At 34.8% G+C, this 19,045-nt stretch overlaps 1 protein-coding gene across 2 annotated transcripts in view; it reads left to right on the top strand.

The window, feature by feature from the left end:
• Positions 1-19,045, top strand: part of MYO1E (myosin IE) — a 223,413-nt gene that overhangs the window by 96,817 nt on the left and 107,551 nt on the right. For both annotated transcript variants that reach the window (XM_074294635.1, XM_074294637.1), the window contains exons 5-7: positions 7,476-7,563; positions 12,082-12,171; positions 17,368-17,499. In XM_074294635.1, coding sequence (XP_074150736.1) covers positions 7,476-7,563; positions 12,082-12,171; positions 17,368-17,499 — 310 coding nt within the window. The remainder of the gene's footprint in view (positions 1-7,475; positions 7,564-12,081; positions 12,172-17,367; positions 17,500-19,045) is intronic.

Genomic DNA, 19,045 nt, shown 5'->3' with positions numbered 1-19,045 from the left:
TTACATTTTACAAAGCTTTTTATACTCATCTCATTTGATTCTAAATACAACTCTGTGTGAGGGGTATTGTCAGTATTATACCCATTTTATAGATAAACTGAGGCTTAAAGACAATCTTTGCATGTGAGAGTTACCTAACTGCAAAGTCCAGGCTTCTCTCCACTGCACAATAATGGCTTCTCAGTGATATCAAGTGCAGAGTCTTTAGAAGATATAGTAGTCATTTCATAAAGTTTAAGGTCAACATTTTTTTAATATTATTATTGTCATCCTAGTAGTCACCCAGCTACTATAATTCAAAACTAGTACTCAAAACAGGTCAAACTATATCACTCTCATTTGAAATTTAGTTCTCGCAGGGAAAAAAAAGCAGTAATTTTTTGTCTCATTGATCAACTGTATAAGCAGGAGGCAGTAGTACAAGATAGCATCTTATACCTCAAAGCACCATCTTTATAGAAGAAAATGGCAACTTTCACGTTCACTTCCAGGAGGCAATTTGATACTGCGATTTCAATGAAACCAAGGGCACTTCTCTTTGTAAAAAACTGGGAATGTTTTCCCATATTACCTTGTAATTTTCCATAAACTTAAAAATTATTTCTTCATTTACTTAAGTTCAATAATCATTTATTCATTTTGCATTTATAAGATCTTGTCAGTAAAATGTTGTTTGGTTGAAGCTGAAGCAAAATTCAGTCACTAATATATATGACAATTTTATCTAGATTCAATCATTTTGCAACTTCTTTTGAGCACCAGGACACAGAGGAGGAAGGATGAGTTGGGAGGGTATTTTTATTGTTTTAGCTTTGGTAAGCTTTTTCTAAAACCATTTAATTAGTCATTTCTGAGTAAAGCTTTGCATCTGAGGGGAAATGTCCCAAATTTGACTGTAAGCCATGGAAATTATTATTTTTTAAAATTTTAGAATTCTTTTCTTTGTGAATTTGGAATTCCAAATTTTATCCCTCCCCCACTCACTGAGAAGGCAAGCAATATGATATCAATTATACATATGAAATCATGCAAAACTTGTTTTCATATTGGCCTTTCTTTTTCCCCCCCAAAAAAAAGGTTTTTTGGCATTCTTTTCTTTTTTAAATTTTGAGTTCCATGTGATAAATTATTAACTCTTTGAACAGGAATGTGGAAACTGGTTCACTTTTGACTGAAAACAGAGAGCTTGGTTAATTATCTGATTCAAACAGACTGCTGAGTGGAGGCAGGGTTTGACTGGGCCACATGCATAATTTAACTGTTCTTGATGCTGTTGGAGTTTTACTAAGTGCCCACAAATACTGCCTAGAAAGATGTCTATGCTGTCCATTTTCTTTGCAGACCAAATGGTTGGGCTTTCCTGTTTGACAATATGATTTAAATATAGATTTATTTGCAATTTTGGAAGAGGCAAAATTTTGTGCAACATAGTCCTCAAAATGCTGGAAATAAAATTGTGGTCATCATTCATGTAATTACATTTTGCCAACCTAATTCAGCAAAAGCCATTATATGCAATCCACTGTACTTAATAGTAGTGACAAAAGATCCCTTTCCACAACAAATTTAAATTTTAGTAAATTTTTGTTAGATAAATGAATGAATTTGACTAGGAGATATAGGATATATTTGTGTATTTATATGAAGTTTCGAAGAGAAGGAAGCAATAATGATAGAATGATTAATAATTTAGCTAACATTAAAGGACAAAATGGTTAGAGTATAGGACGTAGAATATGGAAGACCTGAGTTAAAATCTGACCTCATATACTTACTAATTATGTGAACTTGAACAAGTCTCAGCCTCAGTTTCCTTCTTCTGTAAAAAGGTGGTATTAGTAATATAAGTCTTACAGGTTGGTTGTGAGGACCAAAGGAGGTAATATTTGTCAAGCTCTTTGAAAATCTTAAATCATTATATAAATGCTATCTATTATTGTTATTGCTGTTATTATCTCTCATTTTGTACTAAGCATTCTTCATTTCTCTTTTATAGAGAGATTTGTCCAAGTTAATGTTATTGTTCAATCTGTCTCTTCATGACTCCATCTGGGGGGGTCTCTTGGCAAATTTACTAGAGTATTTTGCCATTTTCTTCTTCAGCTCATCTTATAAATAAGGAAACTGAGGCAAATAGGATTAAATGATTTGCCCAGGGTCACATAGCTAGTAAGTGTCTGAAGCCAGATTTGACTACAGGCCTGTTGTTCTGCCGCCTGTGCCATCTAGGTGCCCTCCCAAGGTCACATATAGTTAATAGGCAGGTTTCAAATTTTAAGTGTTTCTGCCTCATAAGTCCAGCAGTCTGTCCAGTATGAATAGGATCAGGAAAGACTTCCCATAAACACCACCTGGGCTGTTCTTGAAGAAGGACAGGGAATCCAAGAGATGGCATAAGAAGGGAATATATTCTAATCATGAGAGGCCAACCTGTAAACAGGTACAGAGATGGAAGATGAAGCATTTAAATTCATTGCCAATATAGACACATAATAATTACATTTTAATTGCCAATTTCAAGGTTTGGGTTTTGTTTATCTCCTTTCTCATTCCCTCCAAAATGACTAGAAAAGATGTTTTGCATATTTAACATGTATTGATCTACCTGCCATCTAAAGGAGGGGATGGGGGGAGGAGGGGTAAAATTAGAAAAAAAGGTTTTGCAGTTGTCAATGCTGAAAAATTACCCATGCATATATCTTGTAAATAAAAAGCTGTAATAAAAAAAAGAAAAGAAAAGAAAAGATGTTTTGAAGAAAAAAAATAAACATCTTCCCTTCAGATACTGTATCTCTGCCAAGAAGGGACTGCATGAACTGAGTTGTGAGTGATGCTGGGTTGGCCAGAACAGTTCTTTGATGTGGCTTCTCATTCTCTGGAGATTATCTTGTCTTGTGATCATCTTGGTGCAAGGCTATTATTTGTTATTTCCGATTTTGTTTGTGATAGCAAATATTTTTGGCAAAATGAGATTACTAAAGGGATGTGCTTGCATAAAGATGCGGAAAGGATTGGAGTCCTTAAGATTTTGATTCCAATTAATGAGAGTCATTTGCCAATGAGGATCACCAAATCCTCCTCACATTTGTGATTGCTTCAGCAAGGTCAACTTTCAAATCTTCCCTTGTTTGATGGCATTATTTATTACATTTTCTTCCTGACTAATGATCAATTACAGCAATGTTTTGGCCTTGTATAACCTCGTAATTTGCAGCCTCCTTTATTTTTCATTAACTTGATTCTTTTCTTACTTGAGAAATTCCTCACTATTAAAAAAAAAAAAAGCCAATTTTGATATCAAGCAGCCTCTGATTTCTGGAAACTGTGATGCAAAAGAAAGAACTTGGAGTCCCAGGACCTGTGTTCAAATCCTAGTTTTGCATCTCATTTCTTGGCTAATTCACAAAACATTTTGGTGATTTCAGATTTTAATTCTCTGATAGCTAGGTGGTACATTGAATAGAAAAAGACTTATCTTTGTGCGTTCAAATCTGACTAAAGACACTCACTAGCTGTATGACCCAGGGCAAGTCACTTAATCCTTTTATCTAAGTTTCTTCATCTACATAATGAACTGAGAAGGAAATGGCAAACCAAACTACTAGTATCTTTGCTAAGAAAACTCTAGTTAGGGTCACCGAGGGTTAGACGTGACTGAAAAAACTGAAGAACAATAACAAATGTTTATCTTATTCTTTAAAATGTGGGGAAGGAGGCAGGTAAGGTGATTTCTAAGATTCTTCCAGCTTCAAGTCTTTGCTGTGACTCTACTCTATAAAATTCTATGTGATTTATTAATTGAGTTTTTATAGATTCTTGAATCTGCACTACTCCATCATGCACCAGAAATCTCTTCACTAGACTGGAATTCATACCTCTGAAGTGTATCCTCTGCATCTGAAGCCCCTTTCCCTGATTGAATGATTCCTCCCAGAACCTCCGTTTAAGGAGGACACTCAAGCCAGTCTATAATATTCCTCTGATCTCCTCCTTTGTGTCCCTTTGTTGGGTACCTTCTCTTCTCTCCCTTATTGTTGTTGTTCAATCATTTCAGTTTTATCCTATTCTATGTGACCCCTTTGGGACTTTTTAAATAAAGACACTGCAGTGATTTCCCATTTTCTTCTCCAGTTCACTATGTAGATGGTGGAAACGAAGCCAATAGAGTTAAAATTACTTTCCCAGGGTCATACAGCTGAGGCCAGATTTTAACTCAGCAAGATGAGTCTTTCTGACCTCAAGTTCTGTGTTCTATCTTCTGTGCCCTTTAGCTACTCCCTCCCTCTCTCCAGCTTCCTTTTATCTGCTGCTTTCTCCATTAGAAAATAAGCTCCCAGAGGTCAGGAATTATCTTTTTTGCTTGTATTTGTATTCCTTTACTGAGTTTCAATTTATATACACTTAACACAATGCGAACTTTGTATTGAGTGCTTATTGGCTGACTAACTGAATAGTGTTTCCCAGCTAAGTAGAAAAAGTTTTTACTCTTACCAAAAAATAAAGGAGCACATTTGTACTATATTTAAAGAAAAGGAACAAATATTATAAAAATTAAAAGCATTGTAATATAAAGCCTGTATTGAAAATACTTGGGGGCAGAGGAAGGTAGGGGAGATATTTCTTATCTTAGATGAACTTGGCCCTGAAGAGTCTGTAGTTTTCCACTGGAAGAAATGTTTTGTGTGGTGTCATGAATTTGAATTTGATAGCAGAGGTAGAAATGTATTGAAATCATTTAATTGCTCTTTGGTGCTGAATGACCTTGTACCTGGCTACCAAAAAAAATGTCCTTGGAGGTAATAATTAAATTACTGTCATAAGTAGTTTATGTTTTGTAAGACACTCTTCCCATTTCTTGTTGAATTTATACCACATGTTCCAATTTCTGTAACGATTGTGTACGGAAATGTTAAATTATGCTTCTATTTAAACTGACATTTTGTATGAAATCTCTGAGAGTTTTTGTTCGAAAGTGTCTCAAAGCATTTTAGCAGCTGGTTTTCTAAACATAAAGAAAATAAACTCTTAGAATAGTTTTTTTTTTATGAAAACTAAGTTAGAAAAAGGGAGTTCACATTGTTTGTAACCATAAGCATAGCTGATGGTGCTGAAATCTCTTGAGACATTGGTTAATCATTTTATGTTCCGTTCCCTGTTACTTTGCTTTAATCTTTCATTGGTGCTATCCCCAAGAGAAGAAAAGCAGTTGACTTTACCAAAGAGAGCACCAGGTATAATTATGGTTCCATATACTTACTATACAATTCAGATAATTGTAACATTCCATCATTGTACAATATTGTGAGCAAATTACCGGTTCAAATCAATAATACTCTTTAAAAGTGTATGTAAATTGAAACCCGTAATGACAATTCGAATCAATGTCTAGACAATTTCTATTCCACTGAAGCTACTGAAAGACACAACAAATTGCTAAACATTTAGAGGTCTTAATTCTAGACCAGAAGCCCTTACTTAATGTATAAAATCAGTTATTTTCCCTTCCATTGTGATTGTTTTCATTTGCTTTCAGGAAAGGAGAAAATGCTTCAGTCATAAGGATAGGGAGCAATGCTATCAGGGTTTGTTTTTATTTTCTAACTTATGAAATAAAACAAGCATTTTCATGACTTAGTATAATAAGATGATTGTACATAAAACTTCAAACCTAGTCTATACAACTTGCTATTAAAATAATGTAATAAAATTATCATATATCTTTTTTTCCCTTTCTTTTTTCTTGTCTTTTCTACAGGGCAGGAACTGTCTTTTGTTTCTAATTTTATCTGTAGCACTGAGCACAGCAGCTAGATACAGTAGGTGCTTAATAAACGTTCACTCAAAGGACTCATAATGAAATAGAGTTCTATCTATCTCTCAAGAAAGAACTGGTGGCTTCTAAACTCAGACAGAAATATACTAATTTTTACTTTATTTCCATGATTCAAGTTTTTTTATACAAAATAATATGAAAATATGTTTATATGACTGCACATGTGCAGCCTGTATCAGATTGCTCTCATCTCAGGGAGGAGAAGGAGGGAAGGATAAAATTTAGAACCCAAAGCTTTTTTTAAAATGTGTTAAAAATTGTTTGTACATATAATTGGGGAAAAGATAAAATACTCCATGAAGCCTTAAATGAAAAATATGTTGAAAATACCCTTTATATGTGTACATATGTATGTATATAGGGTAGCTGGGTGGTACAGTGTTTTAGAGTATCATGCCTGGAGTTAGGAAAACTCATTTTCCTGAGTTCAAATCTGGCCTCAAACTCTTATTAGATATGTGATTCTAGGCAGTTTACTTCCCTTTTTGCCTCAGCTCCTCATCTGTAAAATGAGCAAGAGAAAGAGATGGCAGACCACTTCAAGTATCTTTGCCAAGAAAACCCAAACAGGGTCATGAAGAGTTGGACACGACTGAACAAGAACAAAGTGATAGAGCAATCACTAACAGTTGTTGTTGAGGTGATAATGGTGATTGTTACTGTTGTTATTCCAGTTTTCCTGCTAATATGTCTGGAGGTAGTAACAAGAAGCTCCATGTGAAAACCTTTGAAAGAGAATAGGTCCTGTTCTCCTTTCCCAAACAAAAACCTCAAACTCTATTTATAAGCACGGAGCAAACCAACGTTTCCAAATAAAGTTTGGGTCTAAACCTAAGTCACTGAGGTCCTTATATCCTGACCTCATTTACTATGTTACCTCTGTGGCCAGCGGTAGGAAGAATACATATCTGACTTGATTTCAGCATGTACTGTACTGATGTCATTATTATATAGGAAGGATAGAATTGTGAAAAATAGAATGCTGTCAATCTCTCTCTTTCTCTCTCTCTCTCTCTCTCTCTCTCTCTCTCTCTCTCTCTCTCTCTCACACACACACACACACACACACACACACACACACACACACACAAAGCTGTACATGCCATAAAACTGAAGAACAGGAAGGCAGTTCTTTGTTGTTCAGGATGTGATTAATATTGCCTCATCATTTAATTTTGGAATGCCTAAAATAAGAAAGCCTACATCAGTTCCAGGCAAATGGCTTGAAATCTGATATTTTTTCTATCCTTTAAAAAAAAAAAATTAAGCTTAATCATTTGTTTATTTTCATTCACTTGCCAAAAAAGAAAGAAAGAAAAGAAAGATTCACAAGGGTACCAGTTCTATTGGCAATGAATCCCACACTTCCAAAGCAAGTATCTTTTTCTGTACAGAATTTCATAGCAGATATATCTAATGGGGGTGACATTTCTTTTCTCAGTCTCCTTGAAGAGATGGAATTGTTTTGGTTTTACCCATCAATTAAATATATTATTAAGTTTTTCATGGAAACCACTTGTTTGGCAGAACCCTAGTGTTTCTCACTTCTCTATTCAATTTCACACATTTTTAATCAGTTCCTTATTGGTGTTATGTCATGAGTCACTTCATAGATGTTTTCTGTGTGCTTTTCTCTCTTCAGTGGTGAAAGTGGTGCTGGAAAGACTGTAGCTGCCAAGTACATCATGAGTTACATCTCCAGAATTTCTGGAGGTGGCCCCAAAGTCAAGGTGAGTTAACTGAAGTCCCTTAGGATCAGAGTAAGAATGCACATGGAAATGCAAAAAAATAAAAATTATTACAGATCAATTTTTCTTGCTCTTGTTCTGACCAAAATTTCAGTGAAGAATTGTATGAGTAACCAAACAGCTCAACTCTAAACAAGCAAAAATATAAGGCAAATTAGCAACTTTTGGGAGTTAACAGTAGTTAACATTTCTGTGGTTTATATCTTCAAAATCTTGCCATACTCTGTTTAAAATGGTTTCAAAGGTTAAATTCTGATGAGATTTTGTCTAAGATCTTTCAGATCTTTTCAGAAACAGTTTTTAATCAATAAGTCAGAGAATGTCAGAATTAAGAAAGTCAGAAGGGGAAATTTTATAGGGTGGAGGGTCCAGAAGAAGAAAGATATGATATGGTAATAGATAGAAGCCTGGATTTGAAATTTTGAAGCATTGGATTCCAGTGTCACCTCTAACTATCTATGTGACCCAGACAACTCTGTAAATCTATACATTAGACATGAATTTCTCATCTGCATCTGTGAAGAGTTATCACAATGATGAAATAATAAATCTAGACAAAAGAGAAGAGTTCCATTTTAGACCTACTAAGTTCAAGGTGATCATGAACTGAGCTGAATCAAGGCCTTTGTGTACTCAAAAGAGTCTTTAAAATTATGTCCCATGTATTCATTGAAGACTTTGAACTATAACACAAATTATTTCACAAAAGGAGGTTATATATCTTTTTAAGAAAATTTTGTCATTGCATACATTAATTCATTCTTTAAAATGTGTCCTATGTTGCATCACGATTATTATTCTTTGAGCAGCAGGACTCCTAGTTCTGTTTCTGACCATAATGTATCCATTGCATGTATACACTGGAAATAATGGGTCTAGAGAATCACAAAGTGATCAGGACTAGAGATGCTAATCTGAGAATCATTCACATAGCAAGGAGATTTAACATTGTGAAAATGGATAAGCTCTCTAGGTGAGTGAGGTTTAAAGAAGAATCAATGACTTCTCTTCGAATACATCCACACACACACACCCCACCAAAAAAAGGACAAACTAGTAATGAAGATAGATTTATGAGGAAAGTTGCAGGAGACCCAAGAGAGAATAACTGTCATAGAAGCATAGAGAGGAAATTATTTGAAGTATCTTGGTATTTCAATTGAATTGAAGGAGAACGAAGATGAATCAAAAGCAACTGAATATGTTGATTGGTAATCTTTAAGAAAGCAGCTTCAGGAGTGTCACTGGGTAGAAGCCACTAGCAAGCAGTTATAAAAAAGAGAAATAATATAGGAATCTCTTGGTTTACCTAAGGATTTTTTTTGTTTATTTGTTTGTTTTTTCCTTTCGTGAACCAGGGCATTTTATGTATATTATAGGTAAAAGAGAAAAAGCCAATTAAGAAGCAGGGAAATTGAAGATGAAAAGAGAGAGACTAATTGAGACAGCAAGGTCCTAGGAAAAGGTCACAGGAAGTGACTTAAGAACACCAGTAATAAGGATCAGGCAAATAGGGCCAACCAAAGAGATACCAGTTAGGTCAAAGTAAGAAGGCTTGCAGAACTGAAGAGCAGGGCAAGGAAGGTCATCGCCAATACATGTGAAGACAAACAAGAATTAAAACGTAGACTAATTGCACATTGACAAGGGCTTTGAAAAAGAAAGATACCTTTGGAATTCCCATGACACTAAAACATGATACTTAGAAGAAAATAATTTCCTGAAGTGCTGAATATGCAGGGAAAGGTCAAATGGATTTGGAATGGTTTCCTCTGAGGACAAGAAAAGAAGTTAGGATCTAGGCAATATACTTCTAATTCTGTCTTCATGTTTAGATTCCCTCATTTTCTTCCATATAAGGACATTGAGGTCCAGGAGGGATATGTGATTTGCCTAACCCAGGTTCTCTAAGTTAAAAACTGGTGTACCATGTCCTCTGTTCTAATATGTATTCAGTGACTTACTGGTACAGAATTGATGTTTCAGCAGAGATGACCAGGAAGTGAGTGATAAGAGCATCAAGTTAGCATTTTCTGATTCACTTTTTTGGGCATCATCCTTTAAGTACCTGTTCCTTTTTTTTTTTTTAAGTTTGATGGTCTCATTCCCCAACCACTATGACACCAAGTTTCCTTTTACCCCCCACTTCTATACTACTTACCACCTTACCCACTCCAGTCAGTGATGTGCTGCTCACCATGTTTTCATACAGCAAAATCCTACTGGGCATCACTTAGGTATTTTTATTTAAGCAAATAGTAAAATGAAGTCCTAAAAGGCCTAAAAGTTGTGAAAGAGACAGATAACAAGTTGGTGAATGAAACATATCAGTAATATATGTTTCATAATGGAAAATGAAGTTGCCCTGATTTGATAGGTCAGATAATATTAAAGCAATATTTTTACATGCTGTTGATGAGATCACAACTTCACTGAAGTATGAGAATATTAAAGAAAGCTAGGATATTTTTTATCCCATAAGCAACTTGCAAAGCTGTGGAGAATTTGCAATATCTCAATGAAGTGACTACCCATATTGATGGAATCATAGTTATTCTGAAGTGATGCAGCAAGGAGAGATAGCATAATATCATGGAAAGAATATTGGCCCTGGAATCATAGGACTTGGATTCAAGTTCTACCACTATAAACACTAATTATGTGACTGTGGGTTAATCTTTAATCTTCCTTTGTTTCTTTATTTGTAGAATGAGAGGGTTGAATTAGGGTAGCCTTTGAAATGCTTTCCTTTTTGAGATATGTAATATTTTGATCTTTAGATAAAAAGGTATAACTTTTGAGGACACTTTGCCCTCCTACAGTATGCTCCTTAGTGTCATTATTTGAGGCTATTATTATAATTTTATGTTATAATAATTTTAATGTTTCAGTAGTTAGTTGCTAGTCTGTAGACTTATAGTTTAAGATTCCATTCTTCCTGTTTTTCTAAGAAGACAATAATGTGGAGTTCCTGGCTTAGAATTAACCAGTAGCAAAGGAAAGAATAACCCAGAAAATTGTTATTTCTGGAACTTAATTGTCCATAGCCTGTGAATAATTAAAAGTAGAAGAAATGACTCATTTTTGTTTCAGATACCTCATCAGTATTAACTAATGTCTATTGAGCTGTCTCATGGGCTTGATGGGAGGCTACACAGCATGCAGACTGATATAGGACTGAAAGTATCCGTGGAAGTCAAATTTAGCTTTCCCTTTTAGGACTTGCCTATCTGGGATCAGCTTCTACAGATTGTAGCTTCTCAATCTTTAAGTGCAAAGGATTTCTGTTTTATGATGCCAGTGAAGTCATTGAATGGGCAAGTGGTTACTAACAGGATAGACCCTTGGGGGAGAATGGGAGGGGACACTAAACTGACCAACAAATCTATCAGAGCTGGGTGTGGCAGTTTCAGTGAACTTGGAGGTCTACCAGCTAAGACTTGAAATGTGCTGGTATATTCCTCTCTTGGAGAATTACAGATTTTTGAGTCAGAAGAGACCTTAGAAGTCTCTGATTCCAGCCCCCTTGTTTTACAGATAAAGAAATTGAAATCTAGAAAAGACTGCTAGAAATTGAGCACATGGTAGGGAACAACAGTGCTGGGATTTGAACCCAAGCCTTTTGACCCACTACCCACAAATCCAATACTTATTCCCTTGAACCACACTTTCCTGTCTTCCAGTGGACCTTTCACTGAAAGGGAGACTGAATGATCAAATAGTTAAATAAAGGTTTAGGAAAGCTCAGATTTAAAGAATAAATTCTTTATAGATGTCTATAATCTGACCATTCTTTTTAATGAATTTAGAAATTGTCATATTCCTACTACTGAGTCTGTATCACAAAGAAATCAGAGATAGAGAGAAGAGGGGACTCTTTCTGGTGGCAAAGAATTAGAAGCTGAAGAAATGCCCTTTAATTGCAGAATGGCCAAATAAGCCTTGGTATGTGAATGCAATGGAATACTATTGTTCCATAAGATAGGATGAAAGGGATTGTTTCAGAGAAATGTGTATGAAATGATGTAAAGTGAAATGAGCAAGAACAATTTATACCATGAAACAACATTGTAATGATAAATAACTTTGAAAGATTTTGGATCAACAAAATAACCAACTGGAATTCCAGGGACATATGATGAAATACTCCACCTACTTTCTGACTGAGGTGATAGAATGTAGATTGAGACTTTTTTTTTTTTTGAGACAGTTAAATATGTCAATTTTGCAGGATTATACATGCTTGATACAATAATTTTGTTTTTCTTTTCCAGTTATCAGGGCCAAAGTGATAAGGATGGATTTTTATGGATTAAAAACAAAATTTAAAAAGAAAGAAAGCATGCTATTCTGTGTATAGACTTGGATGCATCTAAGATAATAGAAAATAAAATACATATTAAAAAGCAATTGCTTTTTTCCCTTTTTTATCCCTACCAGACAGCCATTTTTTAATAAGAATTGAATAGACAAATTTTTTGTTTTGTGTGCCATTTTTAGCATGTAAAGGATATCATTCTACAATCCAACCCACTATTGGAGGCCTTTGGAAATGCCAAGACTGTACGGAACAACAACTCCAGCAGATTTGTAAGTCTTCATAAGCAAGCATTCGATCAAATGGTCCAATTCTGTCAAATTAATTTTCTATTTCTGACATTCCTGAACTGGGGGAAACTTGGCTTTTTAAATTTTCTCAGGAGGCATTGTGTTTAATCTTTTCTTTTCCAGACCCATTCATTGGCTAGCTTCAGTTACATGTTGATTGTAATTATTTGTAGGCATTTGCTCTTGTAAGTAAGATTATTTTCAAGACTCTCCTGAATTTGAAGCTTTCTTAAAGAAATCAGAATTCATGAAGAGAACAGATTGGGCTGGAAGAGAAGAATAAATAAATCAGCTTTGATTTTCCTGCCAAATTGATTTATAACAAAGATTAGAACAGGAGTTCAGGCTTCATCACTAAGTCAGACTGATTTAGCTGCCTGGAAGTTTACATTGAAGGTCTCTTTTATCTTAATGTCCAGTGGAACCTTCTCAACATCAACAAGATAATGTTGACCTCAGCACCCACAGTGTTGTGTCTCTACTTCTTAGTATTTATTTGTCCTTGGGCTTATTTTTCTTGATAGCTAATGATGATGATGATAAGTAGCATTTTTTCATTAATAACTTTATTTATTTTTTCCACTTTTTCCCTACATTTTTCCCATATTTTTATTTTTCCAATTACATGTAAAGATACTTCTCAACTTTCAGTTCTGTAAAATTTTGAGTTTCAAATTTTTTTTCTCCATTCCTTCCCTCCCCAAATCAGCAAACAATCTGATATAGGTTATACATGTACAGTCACTTTAATCATGTTTCTGTTAGTCATGGATAACTAGCATTTATGTAACGCTTTTAAGTTTTGCAAAGCGTATAAATGTTATCTCATATTATCCTCCCACCAACTCTGTAAGATAGATGTTATTATTATCCCCATTTTTTAAGATGAAGAAGAAAGAGACTGAGAGAGGTTAAAGTAACTTGTTTAGGGTCATAGCTAGTATGTAGGAAAATAGCAATCACAAAAACAGAGACTCTCAATGTAAGAAAAAGCAAAAAAGGGATTTATTAAGATCTTGCAAGAAAGGACAATTCCTTAAATAGATAAGGTGTTGTCAATATAGGAGTACAAAGCACAAATTGCAAAATACAAGATTAAATAGACTCTGAACAAAGAAGCCTTCAAACCTTACCCCCAGCCTTTTCTCCCATTATCTGGGTGACTCCAGACTTACTCTTTAAACCCGGAAGTCTATCCCAAAAACAAAATAATATTAGTAAATAACAAACTCTTAATTTAAATTTTCAAAGAGAACTGCTATCCAAGCAGATGAGAGAATTCTGTTATCTGAATTCCCAAAGCCATCATTGCCTTTAAAAGAAGTACTTATATGCTAATTAAGAGTTGGTGGAAAAGCAGAGGGAAGTGTTCATCCCAGCTTTTTAGCTATAGCTCAATTTGTTATTCTAAAGTCTTAAGTCACAATTAGGGTATAGTTCAAAGCTATATTTCTATAAGAGATCTTCACTCAATTTATCCCATACACAAATATGTGATGCTGAATTTGAACTTGGTTTTTCTGACTTCAGGCCCAGCACTCTATTTTTTTTTTTTTTTTGCCATTTTGTAATCTGTTAAGTAATAGTATCTCACATCTCAACAAGTCACAGTTACAAAGTACTTTTCTAATTTGACTTCTTCATCCATTTGGAGGGACTGGATTGCTGTCATTAAACATTTTTAAAAGCTGGCCTGCAAGAGAGACTAGACTTGTTCCACTTAGTTCCAAAAGATAGAACTAAAAGCAGCAAGTAGAAGCTGCAAACAAGCAAATTCAGTTTGGAGTTAAGGAAAAACCCTTCCATAGTGGAATGGGCTGCCTCTGCAGATTGTAGATTCCTTACTGAAGGTCTTTAACTAAAGATTGTTAAGTGCCCCGTAAGAGAAATTCTAGCTAGGTGACACAGAGTGTAGAGGGCTAAACCTGTCATCTAAAGGACTTGAATTCAAATATAATAGCTGTGAGATCTTGAGCAAGTCACTTAAACACCCCTACAATTTGAATAATAGTAGCACCTCCCTTCCAGAGTCTTTGTGAGGATTTAGGGAGATATTTGTAATAATTGTAAAGTGTATGTAAATGTCAATTCATCATCATCATAAAAGGAGATTCTTGTTCATCAGGGTTTAGATTAGATGCCCTTTGAGGTCCTAAAAGTGTGAAATTCACAAAAACCCTAAAATAGGTAGTATAAAATGAAATGTAAAATTAAATGACCAAATATATATCAAAAAATGCTTTGCAATTGTTAAAAATAGTGTATAAATAGGCACTATTATTATTGTTATTATCATCCCCATTGTAGAGGAAAGCAGAGTGAGGTGCAGAGAGGTTACTTACCCAGGTTCTGTGGCAGGACCTGTGCTCAGACTGGAGGCTTCTAACTAGAAAAGGCCATACATGGCTCTTTCTGTTACATTGTTATTTTTCTCAAGTGAAGTCATCTCTTATAGAGAAGGCTCTATTCAAAAGCATCAATGTATCATGTTGGGGTTTATAGTATCTAAAATATAGTTTATTCTTGGCATTGAAGTACTATGAAAAAGCCAATGGGAGTCATTCTGAATCTCTTTCATAAATGAATGAGACTTTTAAAGGAGAAGAGCAATCTCTCTTTTTTTTTTTTTTTTAAATCAGTGTAATGGGAAGTTTCTAACTTTAAAAGAGCCCTGTGAAATTCCCACAACTCCCACATTCCCTAATGATTTATGCCTGTCAGTCTAATGACCTTTCACTCCCTTCAGCCCAATGTTATTTGAGATATTTACCTCACATCATAATGTTTCTTTTTCTGCTTGGTGTCTGCACTCCATTGACATGTAGAGAGTTTTGAGGGGGCCAGAGCTGGGTTAGGGAAGGAAGTAGGGGGCCAGGACTGGGTTAGGAAAAGAAGTGGGGGTTGAAAGTGAGAGATAGGGAACCAGGATATGAACCAATTTCCCTCATACTGCATTTTATATATTATATGTTTTTTGAGTCTTTAAAAAAAAAAAAAAAAAAGCTGAAACTTTACCAGGCCACACAATTTACTTTTCTTTTCAAAACAGCCTGCCTTCCCCATAGGGACCACTTTGGCAATAAAATCAATGAAGTAAGCCTGCTTTCCTCTTTTCCCAGTGTGTAAATTGTACTTTGCTTAGGAAAGTGGCCAAGTGTCTGTGACAGTCTTGTTTGCATATTTACCCTCACCCCATGTCATTTTAAGAAAAAAAGTACAAGATGTATTTTTTCTTAGAAAAAAACTTTAATCTTTGAAGGCTCTTCCTGAAATAATTATAATTCATTATGACAGTCTATTGAAATGAATTTTCTTTTCTGGGTTTCTTATTTTCTTTGGTTTTGTTCAATATCAAATTAAGATAAGAAATCAGATAGAATGACAGGTAGGGAAAGAAGGGGAAGGTCTGACTGATAGTTGCTGCCTCACTGAATTCTGGTTTGTTGTGGGGGGGTGTTTCCTCTTTTTCTCCATAAATAATATATTAAACACTTAAAATTTGCATAGTATTATAGTTGGTGCTGAGGACAGATAGGAAAAAAATACAAATCAAGGTCCCTGTCCTCAAGTAGCTTATTCTAGTTTCTGTTTAGTAGGAAGGAAAATAAATACTGAAAATTATTTCTTTCTCTGATATGTTTGGGATTCATTTCTAAGAGATTAAGTAGCTAAAAGAATACTTCTCTCATAACAATAAGGTAAGTGATAATCTTCTGGGTTCAGGTAAATAAAGTATAATTCCATTCTCTTAATTAACTGACCAGTAAATTTAAAAAAATTAATTAGCTTAATGCTTTTATTACTAAAGAATATTTTTCCTCCATCAAATATATTCTTGGTTGTTATTAGCTATTATTTATATAGTGCTTTAAGATTTATAAAGTGTTTGACATGTTAAGAGCAGTCCATGTTTATTTTAAATACAAGCAGATACAGTAGCAGTATGGGCAGGTAGGTGGCACAGTGGATAAGGCTGCTGGCTCTGGAGTCAGGAGAATCTGAATTTAAATCTAGCCTCAGATACTTAATAGCTATGTGATCCTGGATAAGTTCCTTAATCCTATTTGCCTCAGTTTTTTCATCTATAAAATGAGCTGAAGAAGGAAATGGCAAATCACTCAATTATTTTTGCCAAGAAAATCCCAAATGGAGGTTACTTATATTAATTTCTCTGGGTGGATATGATATAGAAAATGATAAAATAAAATAAAAAAAAACCAGTTACTTTCATAAACTGTCATACTCAGTGACTATTTTCCCATTTTTTGGTGGCTCTTATCCCAAATTGAAGGTCAGTATTCTTGATAATAGTCACAAAGTCTGCCAAGGAGAATTCTGTTATCACTTGATCAGGATGTCAGAGTTCACCATCATCCGGGCAATGACAATCCATGATCTCTCCATCCTTTCCCTTTTTTAGGATTGAAGTGTCAGTGAGGAGAAATGGGGGTACATCATGTGAATAAGCACAATACATATTTGATCCAGGATATAGATCCCTCATTATAAAATGCTATGACTGGGACCCCCCCAAAATGGCTGATTATTTCAGAAGACATCCCAAGATAGAAATGGTAAATTGAGAGGCAGCTAGACTTGGAGTAATAACTAGTAGTTGTGTTTGAATTCTTTTCCTTAGATAGCATGTTAGCTGTAGTAATCCTTTTTGTTGGTCATTCATTTTTCTGTAATGTCTGACTCTTTGTAAGCCCGTTTGAAGTTTTCTTAGCAGAAATTCTGAAATAGTTTGTCATTTTCTTCTCAGCTCATTTTACAAATGAGGAACTGAGGCAAATAGCATGCAGTGAACTCTCTAGGATCACACAGCTAGTATCTGACGCAATCTTTGAACTCAGGAACACAAGACTTTCTGATTACAACCCAGCATTCTGTGCATCATGGTTCCAACCTAGTTGCCTCTACTGTGCCACCTAACTGAGTGTCATTCACCCACTTCAGTTCTTTATAAAATGGTGATTTTTAATCTCTGAGGCTCCTTCCTTGCAGCCTTAACTATTACTCTATGATGTGGGAGTTAAGTAACTTGGAAAATGTATTTTTTTAATTAATCAATTTCCTCAAATTATGCTGTATTGTGAGCCACTTAAGTGCTTGGTATTTCTATTCTTCAAAATAATATTTAACCTTCAAAAAATCCAAAATAATCCTTGATTGCAGGGGAAATACTTTGAAATCCAGTTTAGTCCAGGTGGAGAACCAGATGGTGGAAAGATCTCCAACTTCCTTCTGGAAAAATCCAGAGTGGTGATGAGGAATCCTGGAGAACGTAGCTTTCACATATTTTATCAGGTTAGACCATTTTTTAAAAAATGAAACTTTGCCTAATTATTTTTTCTTTCCAGATGAATTTTTCTTGTGTATTAGAGGGGTCCTGGTATATACAAACAGCAATAAGCAAGCACTCTTACAAACACAAATACATGAGGCATACAACTTCCTGTAAATGAATGGCTTATGTTAAGTCTTGGTAGAGCACACAAAGGAATATAAGAAAGTCTTTGCCTTAAAGTAACTATAAATTCTGGAGAAACAAAATTGTTTAGTCTTGGCAGAGATAATAAAGTGGTTTGCCATTTCCTTCTTCATTTTTCATTTTTCAGATAAAATAACCAACGTGAACAGGCTTAAGGGACTTGTCCATGGTCACATAGCTAGTCAGTGTCACTTGAATTCAGGAAAATGAGTTTTTTTGATTTCAAGCCAGCACTCTATCTACTGTGTCACCTAGCTATCCTGACAAAATACAAACACTAAAAACTATATATTATTTCCAGATTTAAATTCTTTTAAATGAAAGTATGAAAAAAAATTATTCTAAGACCATACATAGCTTTTTGCCAAAAGAATGACGAAGACCAATAGTATTTACCAAATGGTCCACCAAACCCCAGCTTCTTGAACTGTTTGCAACCCCATACAGGGTCTCATAACTGAATAGCAAAATTATCATTTATTATCAATAAATGTTTGATTTGTATATCTATTTTATGTATTTATATACCCAGAATCATGTAAAAATTTCTCACAAATGGAAAAAATTTAAGAAGCCCTTCACTAACCTATACATAATAATTCCTGAAGGCTAACTATTGACTTAGAAAACCATATATTGATATTACCTATGTACTGTTGAAATTTTGTGTACTTTGCTAAATATTTCCCAATTAAAATTTTGATCTGGTTCAGGCACACTTAAGTAGGGTAAAAGGATATGTCTTTGATCTGATATAGACAATAAATATCACAACAAATGCTTGGGAAGAAGGCATTATAAGTACAGAATTGGGAAGCCAAGGCTAAACAATATTTGAGACTTCAGTGAACTGCTGGCTAAGTGGTGCAATGGATAGAATACTGGTTAGCAAGAATTAGCATCTTGAGTTCAAATCTGATCTTAGACATATAATAGTTGTGGGCAAATCACTTAATCCTAATTGCCTCAATTTTCTTATCTGTCAAAAGAGCTGGAGAATGAAATAGCAAACCACTGCAGTATCTTTGCCAAGAAAACCCTAAAGGTGGTCTCAAAGAGTAGGTAAGACAAATTGAAAGACTCAACAACAACTCAGTTTGCATCAACTGCAAGAGATTGCAACTGAAAATGCCGGGCCTTCTTAATCTACCATAAGGAAATGTATTATAATGTCTAGGAGGGAGTTCGTAATCCTATTGGGTTATGTCCTGTTCAGGCCACTTTGTTGTTACTCTTTATTTATTTATTTATTTATTTATTTGTTTTTGAGGCTGGGGTTAAGTGACTTGCCCAGGGTCACACAGTTAGGAAGTATTTAGTGTCTGAGACCACATTTGAACTCGGGTCCTCCTGAATTCAGGG

The sequence above is a fragment of the Sminthopsis crassicaudata genome, chromosome 2 (genome assembly GCF_048593235.1).
Source record: "Sminthopsis crassicaudata isolate SCR6 chromosome 2, ASM4859323v1, whole genome shotgun sequence".
Lineage (NCBI taxonomy): Eukaryota > Metazoa > Chordata > Mammalia > Dasyuromorphia > Dasyuridae > Sminthopsis > Sminthopsis crassicaudata.
The sequence above is the reverse complement of the archived record's forward strand: the minus strand, read 5'-3'. Positions and strand labels throughout refer to the sequence as shown.